This window comes from Solanum tuberosum, unplaced genomic scaffold (assembly GCF_000226075.1).
Source record: "Solanum tuberosum cultivar DM 1-3 516 R44 unplaced genomic scaffold, SolTub_3.0 scf00407, whole genome shotgun sequence".
Lineage (NCBI taxonomy): Eukaryota > Viridiplantae > Streptophyta > Magnoliopsida > Solanales > Solanaceae > Solanum > Solanum tuberosum.
In genome coordinates, this window is record NW_006239324.1 from 270646 (window position 1) to 297798 (window position 27153).

General features: G+C 38.3%; 1 protein-coding gene across 1 annotated transcript; it reads right to left on the minus strand.

Moving 5' to 3' along the window:
• Positions 1 to 350: 350 nt before the first annotated feature.
• LOC107057903 (LRR receptor-like serine/threonine-protein kinase HSL2) lies at positions 351 to 12089 on the minus strand. Its single transcript, XM_015303003.1, has 4 exons — positions 11865 to 12089; positions 11508 to 11598; positions 792 to 916; positions 351 to 719 (listed from the first exon to the last, which is right to left on the minus strand). Exons 1-4 carry the CDS (start codon positions 12087 to 12089, stop codon positions 351 to 353), a joined length of 810 nt encoding a protein of 269 aa, XP_015158489.1.
• Positions 12090 to 27153: the final 15064 nt, after the last annotated feature.

Here is a 27153-nt window from a genome sequence, read left to right on the forward strand (position 1 = left end):
TCAGTTATGATATTTGGTATTCTAATAAGCCGCAAATGATTGTTGATCAATTTTGTTTGCCTGGTTGTCTGCAAATGTCCAGTTTTCTTCATGTAAATAGAATCTCAGTTATGATATTTGTTTGTTTCTGAATACATCTTTGTTAAAGTATTGGCCTGAGCTAATTCAATGGCATGTAATTGCTTAAATTGTTAATATGTTATGGTCTTATGGAGAAAAAAATGGATTTTAGAGTTCAGACAATATTTAAAGTAAGATCCCCACTATAATATTTACCTGGAGTAGCATAATCTACTGTGCCTATGATCCCACTTGTGCTGAATTGATTTACATCGGCATTTTGACCCGAGTCAGACATGAACTTTGCCAAAGTCGCTAACAAGAGCAGTCAGATCATTGTCCAATAGAACATTGTTTGGCTTAAGATCATAGTAAACTATAGATGTATGGCATTGACTGTGAAGATAATGCAATGTTGAAGCCACATCTATTGTAATGTTTAATCTGTGTAAGATGCTCAATCTCTTCTGCAACATCTGTCCCTCCTTCGGCTGTAACCACTCGTCTAGGCTCCCATTTTCCATAAATGGATAAATGAGAGCTTTGAAATCATTGCCATCAAAATCAACACTTGAGCAAATTGTTGAGATCTTCACCAGGTTCCGGTGCCTTATGTTCCTCAAGGCTTCACATTCAGCCAAAAAGCTTTTCGAAGCACCCTTTTTTTTCAAGTTTTAGTACCTTTACTGCAATAATTTACATATATATAATATGTAAAATGAATGTTCAACTTGCATAGAAGTATCTTTCAATGAACTGCAGGAATCTGGAATCTGGAATTTGCAATCTGCAGATTTGTTGTTCTTTATAACTGCTGCAATCTGGAACTTGTTGCCTCTTCTATAACTGCTGCAATCTGATTTGTGTAGGGAAATGGAGGTGATCAAATTTGAATGGTCTCCGCAAGTCAATTTGATCCCATTGAAGTGGATGATGAAGAGTTTTTGAACTATTGCAAAAGTTTGAATACATTATATTGATTTTGTGAAATATATTCATTGCTAGAATATATTAAACTTTTGTAAAAGTACTTTTTGAACTATTGTGTACACATATTTAGAATATGGATTTATAAGTATGTGTATGTACACAAGACATACTATATATCTTTTGAAGTTTATGGCAAATCTATAAATTTGAATTACTTATTATCTAATTTAGTGCTTGAGATTATTTATTGCAAAACAATATTGGTGCTTTTAATTAGAAATTGTGGCATATAAATATTTTATAGCCAAAATAATATTACCACATTTAAAAGTGAAGCCATAGGACTGTATATTGTGGTATGCACATGAGCAAGGACTACACTTCAAAGTGTTGTCATACATAAGATAGAAAAGGCAACACTTAATAATTGTGGGCAATATGGAAGCAAAGGCCACGCTTGAAAGTGTAGCTGATAAGGCAACACTTTTAAGCGTAGCTGCAAAGCGTGGCCTTTTGCCTTTTAGGCTACCCTTGAAAGTGTAGTTGTTAAGGCAACACTTTTTAAGCAGAGCTGCAAAGCGTGGCCTTTTTGCCTTTTAGGCTACGCTTTTAAGTGTAGCTGATAAGGCAACACTTAAAAAGTGTCGCCTAAACTCTAAGGTTACGCTCCTTTCGGCCACCCCTGGAAAAGTGTGGCTTAAAGTCAAAAAGTGTGGCCTTTTAACAAAGGCCACACTTTTTCATAGTTTAGGCCACACTTTTCTAGGGTGGTTGTAGGCCTAAAATGTTGTAGTGTGTTGATGGCTTGGGAGAACAAAATTTAGATGAAACTCATGGTTCACGATATTCTATTTATCAGGGAGACACCAAGATGTACCGTGACCTACGGGAAGTCTATTGGTGGAATGGTATGAAGAAGGATATAGCGGGTTTTGTAGCCAAATGTCCGAATTGTCAATAAGTTAAGGCCGAACACTTAAGATTGAGAGGCTTGTCCCAAGAAATAGATATTCCCACTTGGAAGTGGGAGGATGTGAGTATGGATTTTATTGTAGGGTTGCCTCGTACTCGAAGGAAACATGATTCTATTTGGGTCATTGTTGATAGAATGAAAAAGTCCACCCACTTTATTTTCGTCAAGGTTTCATTTTCGGTAGAAGACTATGCCAAATTGTACATCAAGGAGATAGTGAAGTTGCATTGGGGTTCCTCTATCTATTATATCGGATCGGGGTACTAAATTTAATTCACACTTTTGGAAGGCATTCCAAAAGGGGCTTGGTACTGAGGTCAAGCTTAGCACGGCCTTTCACCTTCAAACAGATGGTTAAGCGGAATGCACCATTCAAACCGTAGAGGATATGTTGAGGGCGTGTGTCATAGATTTTAAAGGTAATTGGGATGACCATCTACCGTTGATAGAATTTGCCTATAACAATAGTTACCACTTAAGTATTGCCATGGCTCCTTTTGAAGCACTATACGGTAGGAGATGTAGACCTCCAGTTGGTTGGTTTGAAGTAGGTGAAATTGCTCTAATTGGTCCCGAACTAGTTTATGAGGCCATTAAAAAAGTACTTCGACTCATTAGAGAGAGGTTGAAAGTGGCCCAAAGTCGGCAAAGGTCTTATGCCGATGTTAGAAAAAGGGATCTAGCATTTGAAGTCAATGATTGGGTCTATTTGAAAATCTCACCCATGAAGGGTGTGATGAGGTTTGGCAAGAAGGGGAAACTTAGTCCCCGGTTTGTGGGTCCATATAAAATCTTGAAGCATATTGGGAAAGTTGCCTATGAATTAGACTTGCCAAATGAATTGGCTCCGGTTCACCCGGTATTTCATGTTTCTATGCTCAAGAAGTGCATTGGTGAGCTAGTAACTATTATTCCTTTAGAGGGTTTGGGAGTTGATGAGAGCCTTTCCTATGAAGAGATTCCGATTGAGATTCTAAACCGGCAAGTTAAGAGGTTGAGAAACAAAGAATTAGCTTCCGTTAAGGTTTTATGGAGAAATCGCTTAGTTGAGGGTGCTACATGGGAGGCCGAGGCCGATATGAAGTCCCGCTATCCTCATCTTTTTCCTTCTACTCCTATCCAAACTTTAGGTAAGTAGTTTTTCTTGAGTTTGGTGTTTTGGAAGTCATATGTGCTATGAGTGTTCTTTATGATTTCCTTATGATATGCATGTTCTTGTGAGAATTCATATTTGGCATAAATTGAGTTTTTATGATTTATATGTTCCTCATGTTGATTTGCATTTTAGTATGATGATTGCACATTTGACTTCATGAGATGATTTGATAAATATGCTTAGTTGTGTTTATGATGAACATGCTTAGTTAAGCTTTTGATGAAATGGCATATTGGCTCCCATATTGTTGTGTTGAGCTTTTCTTTGAGTTGGAGAAGGTAGTTCCTCCTATGATTATGTGAAATGATGAGTTTTGTGCATAATGGGTTGTGGATGTAGTTCCTACTTCCTTGTGTTGCATTGTTTATGTCTGGAAAATGGAGTTGATGTTTCCTCCTATGAATTGTGCATTTTTGTTTTTATGTTTCATGCATGATGGACTGCTAGTCTTCAATCTTTAATTTCCGTAAGGTGTCTAAATCGTCATTCGAGGATGAATGTTCCCAAGGGGGAGATAATGTAACACTCCAGAAAATGATAGGGTATACTATAGCCTAAACGTGAGGGTAAACCTAAAAAATGTGGGTTATAAGAGTCAAGGCCAAAGGGGTAAGTGCCAAGTCAAAGTGGTCAAGCCAAAGCTGAAGGCCAAGGCTTGCTCCTAGCTTGGGGCTACTGCCCCACCTTCACGAGTGGGACGACGGGTCGTGGTCCACACCACGGCTCGTGAAGGCAGCTCATGGTCTTGCCTTGGACATGCAAAAGTTGCCACCCGATTGCCTAGCTACTGCCTCAACTTCACGAGAGGGACCACGACTCATGGAGCCCTTCGTAAAGATGCCTTAGGCATTGAGCTAAGGGCCACCAAGTGGCAAGGCTACTGCCTCAAGGACCACGAGAGGGACCACGGCTCGTGGTCTTGACTATGGCTCGTAGATCCCCTCATGGTAAGGCCTTGGGCTTGCAAGCCTCATGCCATATTTGTGAAGCTACTTCCCCAAACTTCACGAGGGGGACCACGGATCGTGGTCCTCATTACGACTCGTGAAGGGGCTCGTGAAGCCTGACGGGGGGAACTTAAATGACGGTCAATTAGGTCATTTACTCTTTAGTCCAATTAAAGTGGGGTTATTTTGGGGATTCTTGGGGGTACTATATAAGTTGATTTTAAGTCAATTTCCCTAAAACTAAGTCATTATACCCAAACCCCCAAATCAAATTCCCAAATCCTCACCCTCACAATATTTCTCTCACTAGAAATCCTCCATTGAAGATGAACAAGAACTTGAAGACTGGGGCTCAAGAACTCATCTTCCTTACTCAAATTCGTGGGGAAATCCTCAATCAAGGAATGGGAGTCTTGATACATGGAAAGCTTTCTTCCATGAAGCCCTTAAAGTCTCTATTTCAATTAGTAGATTTTACCCAAAACCTAGGGTTTTTCAATCTAGTCATGGGTTCTTCCTAAAAATGATTTCAATGAGTTAATTGTCTTACATTATCATTGAATTGTTGTTTTATGGTGATTTTACAATAAAGTCCCCCATGAACCCATGAATTTCCCCATGACCCCCAATTTCATGAATTGTGATGGTATTGATGCAAGATGAATACTATAAATTGTGTCTATGGTATTTTAGTTATTGAATCTTGTTTTATCCATGCCTAATGTAGTATTGCTAGGTGTTATTGTGAGACATGGTTCATGACCCTTGAAGGGTAAATTATGACGGTTTGTACATGTTGATGAAAGTTGTGTATGAACTTATGATTCACTTAGAAAGTGAAGATCCTATGACTATTGTGTAAATTGTTGTATTGTTGAAAGATCATTCTCCATTTACCCTTACACATGACTATGTTTGAATTGTCTAGGATGATGATAATGTTGTTGTGTTGATTGAAAGGCTATTCTCATGAAATACTACGAACATGATGTGAAAGGTTTACTCACATGTTAATGACGATTCTACGGTTGAAAGTCCATTCTCACCTAATTGAATCTATGAGCTATTTTATGAGTTGCATTGAATGAAGGGCAAGATATTCCTTCACACATGTAAATTCAATTCAAGACTAATTATGTATAATTTGGAAAATAATGCTTAGCACCGAGTGGATATGGAAAATGAGGTAGAGGCCCTCCCGTCAATACAATAGGCCGGGTCATCTAAATTATTCTCATGAGATAGAAGCTCCTCCGCCAATACAGTAGGTCGTGTTTCTAGAAGCAATCTCCCTATCCCATAACTATGTGCCCACATAGGTCTTTAGCTAGTGGATCCACCTAAAATCTAATACATTTAGTTCTACCTTAGGCAAGTAGGACACCTTATTTCGGTATGGGTTTACACGACACCGAATTCCATGTAGCTCACATGGTCTATGTCGGTTATGGCTAATTTTCCCTACATGAAAAGATAATGAATATGACATGAACTATACTTATGACTTCTTGATGAGCTTTACTTAGTAGGAGTGCGGGTATGGGACTTCACTTCTACATTACACAAGTAGACTTTGAAAGGGGTTATGGTATGGTTTCTTATGCTATGATAAGATATGCATGTATGTTGAATGAATTTTTGTTATGGATAACTTTCCTTATGTTCAAGTTAACATACATGACTATTTCCTTGTCTATGAGTATTGACTATGATGAGGTCTATGTATGTTATGTATAACTAGGGTGGCTTCAAAGGAGTACTTAGTGTGGTTGGTATTATGGGATGCCAATCATACATTTCACAATTACAACTTAAGTTTACTAAAAAGATGGTTCTATTATGTTACAATGTTCTTACATGATAAATGTGCGTATGACTTGTGTTTTATATTAAAAGTACATGGAGATTCTCAAACTTGGCAAATGCATACTTTTCAACCAAAATGTCCTTTTTATCATATTTCAAGGATTTTTATGCATGCTTCCATACTTAGTACATATTTGTGCTAACCCCTATTTCTTCTACTTTTTTGAAAAGTGTAGGTTCCGGCTAGGTGAAGTGTACTACCTTTCTTGACAAAGGCTTGGATTGCTTATCTCCAAGAGTTGTGGTGAGTCCTCGTGGTTTGAGGACAAGATGTCATTCACTTCTAGTTGTTTTACTTATAGACTACTTTTGAGACTTTTGATTGTAAAGGGTTGTGACCCTATTGACATTCTATTGTAGTAGATGGTTAATGAGACAATGTCTAGACTTCGTTTTTAATTTTATGAAAAAGACTTCGATTGTAAAATTTTAAATTCCGCATCATTTCTATTTCCTATGTTTATGTATGCTTAAGGCTTGTACGAGACCCCTTTGGGGTCAAGTACACCATGTTGCATCTAGGGGGTACCCCTGGGTCTTGACACATAACTTATTGAGATCTCATCACTTCATTATTTTCAGGTACGTACGCCTCTTATGAGGCTTCATGAAGTGGTATATCATAAGCTCTTCAAGAACATATTGCCTCCTTATTATGATCATTGTTGATTATTTGATCTTTCCCCTTTTTTCAACGATTATTTATTTAGAATCGATTAGTCTATCATGCTTCATGCATGTTGTAGACTCGGTCGCTGAGGAACATTCAATAGGAGCATTTGCAACTTTTAGTGGCTTATTATCTCCCCCTTGTGTTACACAAACTAACATATATACCAATCTATTTTCATTTAATCATATACTACACATCAAAATAATCAAATGAAAAATATTTGGGCCCCGACCATGAACTAACTAAGAGAAAAATTGATTATAATTTATTGGTTTGATGCATTCGATTACTTTTGTAAGGAATATATTATATTTCAGACCCATGAAGCTTTGTTTTCGTAAGCAATAATTCCACTATTTATCTGAGACATTTAATATCACATCATCTTGAATAATTATCAAGATAAATTGTCTTGATTACATATTATGAAAATTGTGCTCTTAACTCAATTATCTTGCACAAACAATTTTGCGAATGTCAAACTGTAAGTTGACAACAAATGCACATGTGATTATCTTATAGATGCATCTCTTTATCATATCACATGATAGGTGAATGGGCCCATATTCACCTTTTATTTTTTTAGAATTTAGGAATTTAGTCCGAACATTAGTTCCAGTCAACTTATGACGAGAACAAACAACATAAAGAATTCTTGAAGAATCTTCTAGTTCTTCAATGTATGACTATTACTCAGTATGCACATCTTTGAGATAGTCAAATCATTCATGCCTACTAATAAAATTATTATTACTAGTAAACTCCAAGTTTACTTTGACATGCGCATTTTGCTTTAGTAAATTTCTAATTTACTATTATATGAGCAAATTTCTATTTTATTACTTTGAGAGTAAATTTAAGATTTTTTTTCTTCTCAATTACTCTACCTCTTCTAGAGGTGAGTCTTGATCCCATCACTGAATGGATTAATCTAATTATCAAAAAACTATGAGAATAATAGTATTATTTGTGTCGATCATTTTGCAAATGCCAAGTTGCTAGATGACAACAGGCACACATGAGACCATCTACAAGAAGCATCTATTAGGACCATGAAGTATCTAAACAACCCTTTAGGTGAGTGAATAGGTCCACAATTTTTTTCATATATACATTCCAAGAACACAGGGAACTGAATCTCAACATTTGTTGATGATGGTCTCACAATTAACCTGTGTTGATAACAAGATGTACAGAAAACTACTATTTAAAAGAAATTTTAGGTTCTTTAGTAGATGCCAATTGTAATTTTCTATAATTCGCCTCATCATTATAGACCCATGATGTCCCAGTCGATCATGCCAAAGTATGAAAATATTGAAATTCGTAAACATCTGATTTAGAATAGAATGTGCCTCAATTGCACTAATTCTTGTCAAATACAAATCAAAAGATAAAGTAGAGAATTTTTCGACAAAACATATCTCCCTAGAGACATTCTTATTGATACCACGTCCACTACCAATGGTCGAGACTTTTTCCACGCCTAGCATGGTGGGCATACACCTCATTCACTTCAGAGAATGGATCTGTATGTATATTTTTAACAATTAACAAAAATTCTCATTCTTTATGAATGGAACACAATCATTGCAGCATATCATCTTATGATAGTTTTAGTACCTCATTTAATGTTTATGTGCATTATTCAATCACTTGTCTTCTTTCAGACATATTATGCACGGCTACCACATTCACACAAGGGAATGTATCTATATCTATAGCATTCATCGAAAGTTCTCATTCTTCATGAGTGGAACACATCACCTAAGCATATCATCTTATGATAGTTTTAGTACCTCATTCCATGTTTATATGCATTATTCAATCACTTATCTTCTTTAGACATATCATGCACTACTACCACATTCACTTTAGGGAATGAAGCGGTTTCAATTGAATAGGGTTCATAACTACTTTTCAATAAAAACACATTGTTTTGCATTAGTCATCATTATATCATCAATATGGTTCATTGAGACTCAAACACAACATCTTATCCATATAAAGGCATGTTAGACCATTAATCGATGAAACTTGAACCCAACATCTTTAATTTCATCACGGTGCACCAAGACTCAAACTAGATGTCTTACCCTCTCGGTGTGATTAGACATGAATCCATCGTCTTACCTACTTGATATGATGGAACTTGAATACATTATCTTATTCTCAATAAAAATTACAATACATCAAAATTCACCATCAAACCTTCAGAATATTGCCATTCAATAGTTATATACACAAAAAAAATTAAGTTAAGCAAAAAAAATTAACTAACATGCGTTAACAATGATATAGCAAACATTGATATTACCTTTTACTGATAATTGTTATTTTATTTCTTTTCCCAATTGTAAATCATTGGCAAAACAATGAGTGCAGTAATACATATGTCATTCCCTGAGCCTACACCCTAGACGTGACCGGCACTTGAGAACTATTGTAGGTCCCCAAGCGAATCTTGACCTGGCTAATTACTTAGCATAAGACTTAGTCAATCAAAATAGGAACTGCAAATGCCTAATTAAACTTTAAAGTATAATTCAATACTCAACTTAAATGAACATCCGAAAATACTTTTTAAGTTAACATCAACTATCTCAAAATCTCAAAAATATTTTAATAAGAAGCGGAAAATAAAGAGACTCTTCAACGTCTAACTATCTATGAAGCCTCTAATACTGAGATAGATGTTGGGACAAAACCCACGACAACTTAACGAAAGCAGGAAATAAGTTTGAAGCCTTTCGAAAAGTAAGGAGGCTCACCAAAGCTAGTTGGAGTGCAAATGGTATCAACGAAGCACCTGTTGATGACCCTGAACACTTGTATCTGCATCATAAAAAGATGCAGGTCAAATGACGTGAATACATTAAATATACGAGCATGTAAGGGGGAAACTAAAGTATAGACAATTGAAATACTAAGGTTGGAAGACAAACTTACCTCGACTCAACTCCAGTACAAAAATAATACTAATAGATGCAATGTTTAAACATTATAAAATAGAAGATATAAACTCAATGGTGTATAAAACACAAAAAAAAGATACTCTTTACTCTTGATTGAGAGATTCTCTAACCGACAACCATCACTATGAGCTATGTGATGATACAACGTCTCGCCCATACTGCCAGAACTGTCTTATACCTTGCCTGGGTATAGAACACCTCAACTAGGTGGATCCACTAAGCTATGCTTAAAATCAATAAGGAGTCGTCTAAAAAGTATTATCCTTTACCCATGTTAGCTATATGGTTTATGCGGAATGTGAGTTGTCTGAACTCATCGCCATATCGACACTAAATACTACTCCCAATAGATATACATACTCATGCTCAATGTTGAAACATTCTTTTTCTCAGTTCTAGATAATTACTCAAAAGATCTTCTTAAAAGAGGTAATACTCTGAAACGTATTTGAACTCATAAACTCATTTAGAAATTAAAGTTTCTCTCTTTTAAATGTAAACGTATTACTTTTGGGAATACTTAGTTCTCTTATATCATTTCTCAAACATGAATACAACTCTTCTAATTTCTCATATTTACTTCCTCAAAACTTAGTTGAAAACTATAGTTGACTACAAAAAAATCCTCAAAATGACTAAAAAAGACCTCTTGAACTTTCCTCTTAAACTCACTTTAACTCGGAATGTAAATTAAGATATGTGATTGAACATGTAGGAATTCTCAAAGATGAATGGAGTTTATGAAAGTTAATACAATGGAGAGAACGTAGTCACGACTCAAAGAAATACGTATGGAACGAAGCACAAAAGGAAAAAGGCTAGGTGACTCATGGTGCGGGGCTCTAGGCGCCAAACTACTGGCTGTGGTTTGAGGCGTACTGCTAGCGCTAGGAGCTAGGCCCCAAACTACAGACCAAAGTTGTTGGCACCTTGGTGGCGCGCCACCGCACCACATACTAAAAAATATGACGAATTTTTATACTCAATTTGGGGTCCTAACTCGTATAGAATGGAGGAAATTCTCCTAAACTCTTCTCGATTCTCAAATACAACACGAATACATGAAAAATTTAACACAATCCCTTTGGGAAACACAACTCTTACTACATATTCACAACACACAAGAATTCACAACCTATGTTGTTCAAGAATTGGACGAAAATCAGGAACTACTCAAGAACTACTCGAATATAATGATTTCATGGATAAATCAGATGTATGGTATGAGAAAGAAAAACTCCATCACTGTGAGAAGCCTTACATGCCTGGAAAGAACAATGTTCTTGGCGAAATTGTCAGTTCTTGAAAGAACGCTTGAAACCCGACCATTTTCTCCTCTTTAAACCTCGCTCTAATATTCTAAGTGTTTAGGAACATGAATAAGCGATCTAAATATGATTAGACCCTTATTTGGGGTGAAAAAATGATTTAGGCGTAGTGGGAAAAATGAAAAGACCTAAATACCCTTTTCTAAAACGAATGAAATACCTTAAATAGAGAGGCTTTACTCAAATAGGCATAACTTTTTACTCCTAACTCAAAATTAAGCAAACTTAGGGGCGTTGGAAAGAGGACTCAAAGATATTCAATTTAATAGGCCATGGGTTACCTAATTCTTTATGTGCTAAAATATATTGTCGTTTGAAGTTGACCCAAAGCTAAAAACTAATGGTGTCTTGCACAAACCTCTCTTTAGTTCTCTTCGAAAATTGAGGTGTTACAATATCTCCCCCTTTGAAACATTCGACCTCAATTGAGATCAAATTAAGTAGACTAGAGGGGAAGCATCTAACAACCCAACTCAGGCACACAAGATGCTATTAGCATAATCTCAACATATTAACTTAAAGAGTACTTCACAAAGAGTTAGTACCTTGGTCTAGAATTGATCAGGAAGGAAAGAGGTGAGGGTACCTTTTCTTTATACCCTCCTCAGCCTCCCAAGTATCTTCCTCATCAAATTGATTCCTCCATAATACCTTGACTGATGCAACTTCTTTGGTTCTCAATTTCCGAACCTGACGATCAAGAATCTAAACGAGCATATCCTCATAAGATAAGTTGTCCTTGATACCAATATTCTCAGTAGGTATAATAAGTGAAGCGTCGCCCAAAAACTTCTTTAGCATGGATTTGTGAAACATCGGATGAACTGCTGCTAATTCTGAAGGTAGATCCAACTCATAAGCTACGTTGCCAACTCTCTAAGATATCATAAGGACCAATGTACCGGGAATGAGTTTCCCTTTATTGCCAAATCTCATAACACCCTTCATGGGGAAACCTTCACGTAGACCCAATCATAAACCTCAAATTCTAAGTCTCTCCTTCTAACATCGATACAGGATTTCTGATGACTTTGCGTTGTTTTCAGCCTTTCCTGTATAATCTTCACTTTCTTCATGGCTTGGTGAACCAAGTCAAGCCCTATCAACTCAGCTTCACCAACCTCAAACCAACCAATAGGCGATCTACATCTTTGCCCATAAAGAGCGTCATAAGGAGCCATTTGAATACTAGAGTGATAACTATTATTATATGCAAACTCTATGAGAGGCAAGTGGTCATCTCAATATATCCTCTAGGGTCTGAATTGTGCGCTCTGCTTGGCCATTCGTCTAAGGATGAAAAGCAGTACTCAGATTTACCTTCAAACCCAAACCTTTCTGGAAAGACTTCCAAAAATGAGTGGTGAATTGTGCACCCCTATCTGAAATGATAGACACAAGAACTCCATTAAGTTTGACTATCTCTTGAATGTATAACTTGGCATAATCTTCTACTAAATTTGTAATCTTTATCGGTAAGAAAATGAGTTGATTTCGTCATCTAATCTATAATCACTCAAATCATCTCCGACTTTCATTCTGGGAAGAGATGTGTTTTGAGCCACACCACCGGACATTTGGTGTTCTACTTTGACTTGTTGGAAATTCGAGCACTTAAGAACGAACTCTGCAATGCACCTCTTCCTACTACTCCACCAATAGACTTCTCTTAACTCATGGTACATCTTTATGGGACTAGGATAGATCGAGTATCTAGAACTATGAGCTTCTGCCATGATCTTCTCTTGGAGCTCATCCACCTTTGGTACACACAATCTTCTTTGGTATCTCAATACACCATCTCCCCTCTGTTCAAAAGCCATAACCTTTTGCTTATGAACATTTGTCTTTAGTTCAAGTAAAAGAAAGTTTTATCTTGTTTCTCCTTCACTTCAGACACTAGTGATGATTCAGCCCCATTCATCACCACAACTCCACCTTCACATGAATCTAACAGACGGACTCCCAAACGGGCAAGTCGACGAACTTCTTTGGCTAACTCTTTCTTGTCTTCCTACACATGAGCAATACTCCCCATGGAAAACCTGCTCAAAGCATCAACAACAACATTAGCCTTACTTGGGTGATATAGGATACTCATGTCATAATCCTTCAGCAACTCCAACCACCTCATTTGTTTGAAATTAAGCTCCTTCTGACTGAAGACTCTTGTGGTAGGTGAACACATCCACATGAACACCATATAGATAGTAACGCCATATTTTGAGAGCAAACACTACTGCTACCAACTCGAGATCATGAGTCGTGTAATTCTTTTCTTGAATCTTAAGTTGTCTAGAGGCATAAGCTATAACCTTACCATTCTGCATCAATACACAACCAAGTCCAACTCTGGACGCATCAAATTAAACAACAAAGCCTTTTGTACCCTCTGGTAGGGTCAACACTGGAGCAGTAGTCAACCAAGTTTCAATTCCTGAAAGCTTTCCTCACAAGCTTCAGACCATTAAAACTTAGTCATTTTCTGAGTCAACTTAGTCAAGAGGGATGAAATAGATGAAAACCCCTCGACAAATCTTTTGTAGTAACCAGGCAACCCTAAGAAACTCCTTATATCGGTTGGAGAGGTGGGTCTGGGCCAGTTATGCACTTCTTCAATCTTTTAAACAGATGGTTTGCTCCTCTTCCTGTCCCTGAAGTAGCTTTTCTCGAAGCATCTCTGTCTGCCGGAGCCGCTAAAGAAGATTGGGCTCTGTTACCCCCATTACCTTACTTGTTCTTAGGGAACTCTCTCATAACGTGACCCCTCTAACCACACTTTAAGTAGACATTTGATCCATCATGACACATTTTTGGGTGGTTCCTACCACACTTGGTAAATGTTGGGTCCAAGTAGTCCCTTGTGCCACACTACCATGAGACTAAGTAGGCCAAGCTCTGAAATTCTGGGAGTTCTTGTTCCTAAAATCATTTATGTTCTTTGGTGCAGGCGCATTAGCTGACGATGGAGCACGTCCAGGTGATCTTTGCTGAAAGGATGACCGATTCACATTCCTGGTCTTCTGCTGGTCAGAATCATGATTTGATGTCTTAGCCCTCTTATTTTTAACTCTTCCTTGTCTTTCCACTTATCTTCCTCAACTTGTTGCACATGGATTATGAGCCTCGCTATGTCCATGTCTCCTATCAACATATCTATCTTACCTTCCTTATTTGACAAGCGAGATAGCCCAAACATAGACAAAGTCATTCTGCTCCTCATATCCGCCACCATCTCTAAAGCATAGCAAGGTAGTTGAGTGAACTTGATGTTGTACTCTTGCACACTCATATATTCCAGCTTCATATCCAAAAATTCTCTTACCTTTGTTTTCCTTAGCTAGCAGGGAAAGAAGTGCCTCAAGAAAGACTCTTCAAACACAATCCAACTCAAAGGTGGTGCCCCATCTGCCCTGCTCTTCTTCTATTGATCATGACATATTCTAGCAATACCTTTAAGATTATATAAAGCTAACTCCACATGCTTTGCATCGGCAACACGCATAACTTTAAAAACTTTTTGAAGTTCTTTCACAAAGTTCTTCGGATCCTTAGTGACCTTTGACCCTGAGAACTTTAGGGGATTCATCCTCAGAAACTCACAGATTCTGGATGTATCAGCCACATTCTGACGATCTACTCTTCATTAACCCGCATGATTTGCCACGAGCTTAGTCAACATCTCGATAACATTCCTGAATTCAGAATTTGTGACATCTCCTTGATGGGGTTGCACTTCTGGTGCATTGGGAATTTCTTGACCCTGAGGATTCACATTCCTCCAAGAAAGACGTCCTCAGACAGATCTTTGTGGAGGCATGATCTTAAAAGACACGTTTAAGCACGAATTAGAGGAAACTTTCATAGAGTTGAACTCTATCGCATGAAAAGGAATAAGAAGAGAGTGAAATATTTCCTAAATTTCGTAGCCTCTAAATTATAGATGTGGCGTGCTTAACACCGATAAAAATGACTCTACCGACACGGCTTCATAGACACCCTAGGACACTTGAATACCGTGCTCTAATACCAAGTTTGTCACCCCTCGAGCCTACACTAATTAACATCTAAAATACACCTCATCCGATTCTAGGTGTGGACGATCATTAATTAGTATAAAACACAACAAAGAGTTCGGGTCAATTCCACAGGGAATAGTATGAGTTAGAATTCAATTATGAAGTAGTAAATGTGATTCAATCGGTTGTAGGAATAAAAATTATCGAAATTACTTAAATAAGTCAAAAAGGTGACATAAATGTTAGGTGGGGGATTTCAATATCAATCAACAACCACACAATAATGAGTGACAGGGGTAATCAAATGATTAAGGGATACTTAATTAGGAGATTGACCGATTAACTACCAAATTATGCTAAATGGGTGCTAGTTAATTTCTGAAAGTTACTAACTCATCATGGGTAGAATGAACTTTAGATGAGAAAGCTTTCTCTCGATTAACTGACACGATTCATGTCAGTTCTCTCGAACCTCAATAGGCAAAACACTAAAACCAGCCCACAATCTCACTTCATCTACTCTTTCGAGCTAGATAGGCAGAGAAGGGCTTAGAATTCACTCTCTCGAGCTAAACCCACAATAACCCAATCACCACAAATGCTAATTTAGAGCCTCAGTTTTATACCTCTCTCTCAAGAAAGCATAAAACACTAAACAACATTGGGTTAAACACCCCAACACAACAATTTAACACCAACACTAAATTAGACCCACTTCAAATTAGCAATACATTCAATAATTTCTAACACCCATCAGCTAAATTAAGCAATTAATCACATGGTCAAACTCCCAAGAATGGGATTTTAGCTATTCATCATAAAAAGTAAAAATTCAATACCTATTACATGCTCCATAGCTCGGTATGATTTTCAAAACCTTAAAATGAGGAAATTTTACTTTAATTACAAAACCCAAATCGAAATCTACTTGAAAATTGCTTCAAAAATCAACAAGAACAGTGTTTACGTTCTAAACCTGAATTTTCACAATGTTTGGATGCCTTTTCTCTTTTTAAAAATTAAATTTATACTCTTTCAAAATTTGGCCTTTGTGGTAAATCAATGGATTAAGTCGTGCTTCGCCAACCATTTGGCGAATCACCTAATGCTACTGTCCATCACCGTCTACGCTCAAATTCTCAGCCATTTCATGATGTAACTTTCAGCGATCTCAGCCGGGGTCGCCAATCGGTTTTGCAATGTGCTCTTTGCTCCTTTAGATCGCCTTTCTGCTCGCAGCCTCACTAAAAGTTCTATAAATTTCAGCGATCTAACCTCTCATCGCTGATCCGATTGGCGATTCACCAATGGGGAATGTTGTTCACCCAATTTTTCTTTACCCAGAAGTGGCATACTGTAACTTTGGGCGGGGTAAAGAGCCACTCGGCGGTTCGCCGAGTGGTCTTGGCGATCACCAGGATCGCTTTTCTTTACTTCTTCAGCTTGTTTGTTCCTTTTTGTCAGCAGTGTCCTCTACTTTCTCCTTAGCCTTTAATGCTGCAAATCAATACCTTAACATCAGTTTAGAGCACAAATTAGGCATTTGAGGACACTTATAGTATCAAAACAAAGCCCTAAATGAGTCAAAATCTCGAACTCATCAACACCCCCAACTTAAACTTTTGCTTGTCCTCAAGTAAAACTCAAGATCAACAGGTTCAACAAGGATGTATACAAACAGTGTTGCATAAGACTCAACATAAATGTACACAACAAGGTTCGAACTACTCATACAATGATCAATATTGCTCTCCAAGTTTCAAATTGTGATTCACCATTATCAAGTGTACTCAAGCTCACAATGCTTGCTTCAAATGCAAGTTCAAGCTCAACAAAGGTATTCAAATGCCCTCTCAGCAAAGATGATTCCCTATTCGCACAAAATTTACCAGCAAGTTAATGTTCCGGAATCACATACAACTCTCACACTCACAAAGATGAACACATGTATGACTCCATAAATAGGTTTGCCCTTATTTTTCAATCAATATTTGTTTCAGCTCACTCAAGATCACAAAACTCTTTTTAAGGCTTGTAACGAAGCTGAGTGTCAAGGTATGGTCATTTAGGTTTTAGTAGCTTCTACCTTCATGAAGTGTGACCTGAAAATCATTTTCTCCTTCTCTTTCTTATTCAAACATGATCATAATCCACCCCATTATTCAACTAGACATGATTCACTGGATACCCCATTTCTTTTGTTATTTGCACAACTTTATTTCACAACTTTTTCTCTTTTTCAGTCTTTTTCTTTCCTTTCTTCTTTTTCTCTTTTTTTCTCTTTCTCTTTTTGTTTTTTTTTTACATGGAGGGGTTCTAACTTTTTTCAAAACAATTCATCACAAAGGGGTAAAAAAAAAATCACTTGTTGACTTTCCTTCTCTTTCACCACAACCCCAACTTACGCTTTTGGCCTAAGTTGGCTATTAAAACAAACCAAACTTCATGAAGGTTATGGGTGATGTATAAAGAGGTCAAAGTTGTTCAAGTATCTTCCAAGCAAAGGATAGGCTCAAAAGGTGCCAAGCAAGGTTCACACAGCTCACAAGGTTGGCCACAAAGAGGTATATTGTCAAGTTGGCTCACTCTTCAAAATTCTTACCTAAGATCATTTCAATTGTTTGCTGAAACCCAATCAATCGGACCAACGGGGAAAATTCTAGGTGTCATCAAGCACAATGTTCAAGACAACCTCACCACACAAGGCATTGATACAATCATCAAACAAAACTCCACACTTTCTAGCTAGCGTGCAATGTTCATCACAAAAGACTTCATCGACAACTGGCTAGTCACAACAAGATGCTCAAAGTTCACATAATGCCTATGTAATTTCGTTTGCCTCATAGTAGCCGCACATTCATTTAGTTCAATGAAGAGCACTATTCAAGTCATCGGTATTGACACAACCAATTCTCAAAAAATGCAATGCACGAACAATTCAAACACATCTAGAGGTGATACTCTTAACAAGTCCTCACCCCACCAAAAGCAACCAACATTGTCCTCAATGTAAACATGAACGAGCACGAAAGAAAGTAGAAAAATATATAACACTAAATGACACGAATAGGGTTAAGAGGACTCTTCACTATTGGCCAGTCGGCGAAGGAAAGGGAAGATCATTGAACACTTCAGCGAACCGCCTAATTGCACGCAGTCCGCCTAAATATCCAGGATGTGACCTCTCCAGTTAAGACCCAAAAGGTGATCCAGATCGGGTGTGCCGAACAGCATCGATGACTCGCCGAGTAGCTTGGTTCTGTCGCCAAATATTCGATAAGCTCTGCTCATTTTTATGCCAAGAAAGCGAGCGAAGTCACGATCGCCAAATCCACTAGGCGGCTCACCAAGTTGGTCCTGGTGTCGCTGAATCACCCATATCTGCACATTTAGCACACATTATTCAAAACAACTAACACTTGGGTTTCCTCCCAAAAAGCGCCTTATTTAACGTCGTGGCATGACATGGAAATGCTTTCAAGCATCTTCCAAATACACCACTTCAAGCACCGAAATCTCATGACACTCTCCAAAATATAACTTCAGACAGTGCCCATTCACCTTGAAAGCTGGGTCTTCTTTTCCTTCAACTTCAACTGCACCATTTGTGAAGTCACAGATTACTTTGAATGGTCCTGACCATATAGACTTTAATTTATCGGGAAAAAGTCTCAAACAAGAATTGAAGAGTAGCACTAAATTCCCGACGTTAAATTCCCGCTGAAGGATTTTGGCTTCGTGCCACCTCTTCATCTTTTCCTTATACAGTGTTGAACTTTCATATGCTCTTAATCGGAATTCCTCCAACTCGTGGAGTTGTTTTATTCTCCCTTTCACAGCCTTTTTCCAGTTCGGATTTAGCATCTTCAACGCCCATAAGGCTTTGTGCTGAAGCTCAATTAGGAGATGTCAAGATTTTTCAAATACTAATTGGTATGGTGACATCCCAATTGGTGTTTTGGACGCGTCCGATATGCCCACAGAGCATCATCTAACTTGCGGGACCAATCTGTCCGGTTTGCATTCACCATTTTTGCCAAAATGCTTTTGATTTCGCGGTTTGAAACTTCTACTTGGCCGCTTGTTTGTGGGTTGTATGGAGTTGCAACTTTATGTTTCATCCCATATTTACATAACAACGAGGCAAACACGCAATTGCAGAAGTGAGATCCCCCCATCACTAATGATAGCTCTGGGGTGCCAAATCGTGCGAAAATATATCGCTCCAAAAATTGCACCACACTCCTGCCCTCATTGTTAGGCAGAGCTACAACATTGACCCATTTGGACACGTAGTCAATTGTCACCAAAATGTATTTGTGTCCAAAAGAACTCACAAACGGTCCCATAAAATCTATACCCCAAACATCAAACAACTCTACTTCTAAGATGGGATTGAGAGGTAAATCATGCCTTCTTGATACCCCACCTTGTTTTTTACACGTGCTACATTGCTTCACAAATTCATATGCATCCCTGTATAGAGAAGGCTAGTAGTAACCACTTTGAAGGACTTTTGTTGTTGTCCGCACCCCACTATGGTATCCACCGATAGGTGACGCGTGGCATGCATTAAGAATGGCACTCACTTCTTCTTCTAGTACACACCGACGAATGATGTGGTCAGCACATTCTCGGAATAGATATGGTTCATCCCAAAAATATTTCTTCACATCAAACAAGAACCGCGAACCGCTTCCGTTGAGAGGAGTTCAGATCCTTTGGCATAATTCCACATACCACATAGTTGGAAAAATCAGCATACCAAGGACTTCTACTTTGGGTCAACTTCATCACTGTTTCATCTGGAAATTCAGCAACAATAGGGGTCGGTCACATTAGTCTCCAACCGCAATAAATTATCACACCTCTTTAGATCTTTTACTTCAAAATCAAACTTACAACAACAAAACCCACCTAATCAACCTCGTCTTAGCATCTTTCTTTGCCAATAAATACCGTAATATTGTATGATCAGTATGGACTATAACCTTTGTGCCCAACAAGTATGCCCTGAACTTCTCAAATGCATGAACTACAACCAACAAATCTTGTTCAGTAACACTGTAATTACGTTGTGCTCCATCCAGCATCTTGTTGGCGTAGTAAATTGGATGAAGTAGTTTGTTGTGCTTTAACCTTAATAATGCTCCTAGAGCGGTACCCCGTAAATCACACATCACCTTAAATGGTTTGGACCAATCCGAGCTAATGATCATCGGGGTAAAGATTAGCTTTTCCTTCAAACAATCGAAGGCCTTTAAGCAATCATCATCAAAAAGAAACTTTGCCTCTTTCTCTAAAAGCTTACACAATGGATGTGCAATTTTTGAAAAGTCTTTGATAAATCTCCTATAGAACCCTGCATGCCCCAAAAAACTCCGAACACCTTTAACGGATATAGCAATCGCAACTTCTCAATCACTTTGATTTTTGCTTTGTCAACCTCTAGTCCCTTCTGTGACACTTTGTGACCTAGGACTATGCCTTCCTTGACCATGAAATGACATTTTCCCCAATTAATGACCAAGTTGGTCTCCACACACCTTTGGAGGACCTGCCCAAGATGAGCCAACCATGTTTCAAAAGAGTCACCCACAACGGAAAAATCATCCATAGAGTCTTCCACCATATCGGCAAAAATAGAAAGCATGCACCATTGAAATGTCGATGGAGCGTTGCATAACCCAAATGGAATCTTCTTGAAAGCAAAAGTCCCATAGGGACATGTGGACGTGGTTTTCTCTTGGTCTTCCAAGAAACAGTACCGTCCACGCCCCACAAGTCTATCGAGCATTTGATCCACAAAAGGCATTGGAAAGTGATCCTTTTCGGTCCAAGAGTTTAATTTTCGGTAGTCCATGCATACTCCCCAACCCGTGACAGGCCTCATGGGGACAAGTTCTCCTTTCTTATTTGAGACCACCACGATGCCTCCCTTCTTGGGTACACATTGCATCGGGCTTACCCATTTGCTATCCGTGATAGGGTACACCACACCTGTGTCCAACCATTTAATGATCTCTTTCTTCACCACCTCTTGCATAAGTGGATTTAATCTTCTTTGTTGTTCAACACTTGGTATACACTCACTATCCAATTGAATTTTGTGTGTGAAAATCCCGGATGGAATACCCACAATATCAACGATAGTCTATCATATTGCTTTGATGTACCTCTTTAACACTTCAAGAAGAAATTTCACTTGCCACTCAAGCAAGGCAGCGGTGATGATAACAGGCAAGGTATTATCCACCCCCAAAAATGCATACCGAAGATGAGCGGGATGTGCTTTCAGCTCGAGCTTTGGTGGTTCCTCTGTGGATGGTTTAGCGGGAGGACTCTCTCAATTCTTTAGATCAATATCAAGCTTCAATGGATTCCTTGAGTGTTCACCAAACCCCGATAGAGCATCTAACACTTCATCATACCCTTGAATTTTGATTTCATCATAATTCGAGAGAACAGCCTCAAGAGGTTCACTCATACGTATCACTTCGCTCACAGTAGACACCGCTTCATCAATAACATCGATCACGGAAACTACATGAATATCACTAGGTTGCTTCATTGATTTACACACATTGAAGGTGACCTCATCCTCATTTACCCAAAATTTCAACTCCCCACTTTCAACATCTACTAAAGCTCTTGCGGTTGCTAGAAATAGTCTACCCAAAACAATAGGAACCTCAATATCAATATCACAATCAAGAATAACAAAATCAGTCGGAAAAATAAATCAATCCAGCTTTACCAAGATATCATAGAGTATTCCAATGAGGTGTTTGATCGAACGATATGCCATGAGAAGCCGCATTGTTGTGAATTTTGGTTCTCCTAGCCCAAGTTGCTTAAAGATTGCATAAGGCATTAAATTTATACTTTCCCCCAGATCACACAAAACTCTAGAAAATTTAAGCATACCAATGGTGCATGGAATGGTGAATGCCCCCGGGTCTTCTTTATTGATAATCTTATCGCTAGTCATAATGGCACTACAATTATGACAGACTTCAATTGTTTTTAAGTCCATACTTAGCTTCTTGGTGACCAGCTCCTTCATGAATTTTGCATATCCCGACATCTCCAATAATGCTTCCACTAACGGAAAATTTATAGAAAGTGTCTTAAACACGGATAGGAATTTCATGAACTTTTCATCCTCATTTTTCTTTTTGAGACGTTAAGGAAATGGATGAGCTATTTCAGGAAGAGGCTGCATTATCTCTGGGGCTAAAACGACCTTTTCTGAACCTTTGTGCAACTCGTCGACGGGGCTTTGTTTAGTACTTTCCTCCTTCTCTTTGAGTATATCACTGTCCGGTGCTTGAATGAGTCTCTCTTCCTTATCGATGTCTTTCTCTTCTACATGAATGAACCCCCTATTGTCTTTACCAACAACTATCTTTTCACTTTCAGTCACAACCGCCAAGTCTTGGTCATAATCAGCTTCACCCCTTTCACATACCATGGGTTCTAGTTGTGCTGAGATTTGGCTCAATTGATCTTTAAGTTGTTTAATTACATCAGCATGAGAGTTCACTCTACCGTTAAATGATGAGAAGTCGACTTTCATCTCCTTAAGCATGTCGTCTGATCCTTCCACCTTATCTAGGATACGCGATAACAATTCATCCACTCGTAGATTGATCGAACTACCCTTTGATCTTGGGTTGTCGCTTGATTGCATGTGGTCCTTTTCATGGCTTTCTTCTCTCTTCCAAGGGTCATTTTTATCAGTCTATTCTTGATAGTAACGTCTTTTTTCTTCTTATTTTTGTGAGTTCCAATCCTGATTCCCATCCGCCTTTAAATAGCGCGGATGAGAACCCTACTCAAGTCTATACACTCTTCTGACTTCATTGGGTTGACCAACATTCTCTAGCACTTGTTTTTGTATCAACTCCATTTGGGACATCATTTTGCTAATATTCCCATCCCTCTCTTTCTCCTTGTCAAGTTGCTCCTTCGTCATCTTAAAACTAAAGGGGGAGACTTGATCCTCTTGAGTGTACCATGCCTGATTGATCTTCGTCATATCATCAAGAAGAGATAAGGCTACCTCAAATGGTTGAAGCATTATTCCTCCTCGGGCCAGATGGGCGGCTACTCCTTTGTTCACTGTGTCTAAGCTCCTGTAAAAATATTGAAGTATCACATCACCTGGCAGCCCATGAGTAGGGCATTGTAGTAGCAGCTTTCGATATCTCAGCCAAGTCTCATGAATCGGTTCTCCTTCTACTCGCTTGAAGTTTTTGATGTTGTCAAGCAATTTCACCATATTTGAGGGTGGGAATAACCTTGCATAGAATGCACCGGTAAGCTTATCCCATGATAAAATGGAGTCCATTGGTAGCTCTTCTATCCACTTGGTTGCATCTCCCATTAGAGAAAACGGGAATAACCGGAGCTAAATTGATTCTTGTGTAACATCCTTGAGTGAGAATGGGTTGCATACTTCTATGAAATTACGAATATGCTCATGGGGGTTCTCATGCTCTAGTCCCCCAAATATGCCTTCAGCTTGTAAGCATTTTGTTTGTCACGTGAAACTCAACATGATCTACCACTAGGGTAGGTGAATAACATCTACACCTCCCAATGGAACTTCATTTGCGTGAAGGAACTCACCACCATCATCTTGTTGATAAATTTGGTTCACGGTGCTTTCATTTGCACTCATCCTTTCACCTAATCACAAATAGCTCACAACAAACGGTAAGTTGATTCAACTACAACATAAAGAAATCGCAATTCCAATTCAATAACAGAATTGTAAACAACACCACTCCCCGGCAGCGGCACCATTTTGATTAACGTCTCAAATACACCTCATTCGATTCTAGGTGTAGACGATCGTTAATTAGTATAAAACCCAACAAAGAGTTGGGGTCGAACCCACAGGGAGTAGTATGAGTTTGAATTCAATTATGAAGTAGTAAATCTGATTCAATCGAGTGTAGGAATAGAAATTATCAGAATTACTTAAATAAGTCAAAAGGGTGCATAAATGTAAGGTAGGTGATTTTGATATCAATCAACAACCACACAATAGCGAGTGACAGGGGTAATCAAATGATTAAGGGATACTTAGGAGAATGACCGATTAACTGCCAAATTATGCTAAATGGGTGCTAGTTAATTTCTGAAAGTTACTAACTCGTCGTGGGTAGAATGGACTTTAGATGAGAAAGCTTTCTCTTGAACAACTGACTCGCTTCAGGTCAGCTCTCTCGAACCTAGACAGGCAAAACACTAAAACCATCCCACAATCTCACTTGATCTACTCACTCGAGCTAGATAGGCAGAGAAGGGCTCATAATTCACTCTCTCGAGCTGAACCCACAATAACCCAATCACCACAAATGCTAATTTAGAGCCTCAATTTTATACCTCTCTCTCAAGAAAGTATAAAACACTAAACAACTTTGGGTTAAACACCCCAACACAACACTTTAACACCAACACTAAATTAAACCCACTTCAAATTAGCAATACAATCAATAATTTCTAACACCCATCAGCTAAATTAAGCAATTAATCACATGGTCAAACTCCCAAGAATGGGATTTTAGCTATTCATCATAAAAAGTAAAAATTCAATACCTATTACATGCTCCATAGCTCGGTATGATTTTCAAAACCTTAAAATGAGGAAATTTTACTTTAATTACAAAACCCAAATCGGAATCTACTTGAAAATTGCTTCAAAAACCAACAAGAACAGTGTTACGTTCTAAACCTGAATTTTCACAATGTTTGGATGCCTTTTCTCTTTTTAAAAATTAAATTTATACTCTTTCAAAATTTGGCCTTTGTGGTAAATCAGCGGATTAAGTCGTGCTTCGCCAACCAGTTGGCGAATTGCCTAATACTCATGTGTGTCGCCGTCTTGGCTCAAATTTTCAGCCATTTCATCATGTAAGTTTTGGCGATCTCGGTCGGGGTCGCCAATCGATTCCGCGATGCGCCCTTTGCTCCTTTAAATTGCCTTTCTTTTGGCAGCCTCACTAATAGTTCTATAAATTTCAGCGATCTAACCCCTCATCACCGATCCAATCGGTGATTCACCAATGGGGAATGTTGTTCTCCCAATTTCTCTCTCCTCAGAAGTGGCATACTATAACTTTGGGCGGGCTAAAGAGCCATTCGGCGGTTCGCCGAGTGGTCTTGGCGATCACCAGGATCGCTTTTCTTTACTTCTTCAGCTTGTTTGTTCCTTTTTGTTCGGTAGTGTCCTCACCTTGCTCCTTGACCTTTAATGTTGCAAATCAACACCTTAACATCAGTTTAGAGCATAAATTAGGCATTTGAGGACACTTATACTACCAAATCAAAGCCCTAAATGAGTCAAAATATCAGACTCATCATAAACCTTGGACGTGGCCGGCACTTCAGAACCATCGTTGGTCCCCAAGCGAACCATTGGCCTGACTGACTACTTAGCGGAAGACTTACTTCAATCAAAACAGGAACTGCAAATGCGTAATCAAACTCTAAAGTCTAATTCAATACTTAACTTATATGAAAATTTGGAAATACTTTTTAAGTTAACATCAATTGTCTCAAGATCTCAAAAACATCTCAAAAGAAGGGGAAAATAAAGAGACTCCTCAACGTCTAACTATCTATGAAGACTATAATACTAAGATAGATGTCAGGACAGAACCCACTACAACTTAAGAAAAGCATAAAATAAGTGTGAATCCCTCCACAAATCAAGGAGGCTAACCAAAGCTAGCTGGAGTGCAAATGGTATCAACGAAGCGCCTGTCAATGACCCTGGACACTTGTATCTGCATCATGAAAAGATGTGGGTCGAATGACGTTAGTACATTGAATATACGAGCATGTAAGGGGGAAACTGAAAGCATAGGCAACTAAAATGATAAGGCTGGAAGACAAACTTACTTTAACTCAACTCCAATACAAAGTAATAATAATGTTTAAACATTATGAAACAAAAGATATAAAATCAGTTAGAAATCAAAGTTTATCTCTTTTAAATGTAAACATATTACTTTTGGGAATACTTAATTACCTTATATCATTTCTCAAACATGAATACAATTCTTCTCATTTTTCTTCCTCAAAACATAGTTCAGAACTATAGTTGATTACAAAAGAATCCTCAAAATTACTCAAAAAGACCTCTTGAACTTTCCTCTTAAACTCACTTTAACTCAGAATGTAAATTAAGACATGTGATTTGAACATGTAGGAATTCTTAAAGATGAATGAAGTTTATGGAAGGTAATACAATGGAGAGAATGTAGTCACGACTCAAAGGAATACGTCCGGAACGAAGCAGGGAAGGAAAAAGGCCAGACGATCTTGGCACAGTGCTGGCGCGGGGTGCCAAGCCCCAAAGTACCTGCAGTGGTTTGGGGCACGCTGCTGGCGTGGGGTGCCAAGCCCCAAACTACAGACCAAAGTTCCTGGCGCCTTGGTGATGCGCCGCCCCACCCCCATACCCAGAATTCAGACCAATTTTTATACTCAATTTGGGGTCCTAACTCGTTTAGAATAGAGGAAATTCTCCTAAAATCTTCTTGATTCTCAAACCCAACACGAATACATGAAGAATTCAACACAATTCCTTTGGAAACACAGCTCTTACTAGAGATTCACAACACACAAGAATTCACAACCTCTGTTGTTCAAGAATTGGACAAAAAATCAAGAACTACTCGAACACAACGATTTCTTGAATTGGTGAGAACACTTCCTGATGCTATTATCATTTTGTTTGGGGTCACTAGCTTGCTGCATGTTCACTACTAGTGCTTCCTTCGAATGACTTGAACTCCTACCTTTATCAGTGTCTCCTTTCCGTGGGATAGTGGACCATTACCTCTAGAAATCTTTGCGCTTTTACTTCATTTCCTATAATTTGTAACTTACTGTTGTCAATTTCTGTTTTGTCACACTTCTTGTGTAGGTTGTTTAGCATGGCATATTTTTTTCTTGATGAAACCATTTTTTTGTGTTCGGTTGTCTAAATTCTTTTCACCAAAAGAAGGAAATTGACTTCTGTGAGCATATACCCTTCCAGCTACAATTATATAAACTTACACCAGATGTCGTTTTTCAATGTAAACCTCATGTCAACCTGTTTTGAAACACCGCACCTATGCCCTATCTCCACTTCCTATACTACCATATGTCACATATAATTTTTACCCTATCAAACAGCATAAAATGATTTAGGAAATACTTT

Excerpts from the sequence above, each read along its gene's own strand:
- LOC107057903 (XM_015303003.1), bottom strand. The coding sequence starts at position 12,089 with ATGGCTCCTTATGACGCTCTTTATGGGCAAAGATGTAGATCGCCTATT. Across the intron at positions 11,599-11,864 it reads ATGATTGGGTCTACGTGAAG|GTTCGGAAATTGAGAACCAA; the intron begins GTTTCCCCATGA and ends CTTGATCGTCAG. Across the intron at positions 917-11,507 it reads TACTTGGGAGGCTGAGGAGG|ATTGCAGCAGTTATAGAAGA; the intron begins GTATAAAGAAAA and ends TACACAAATCAG.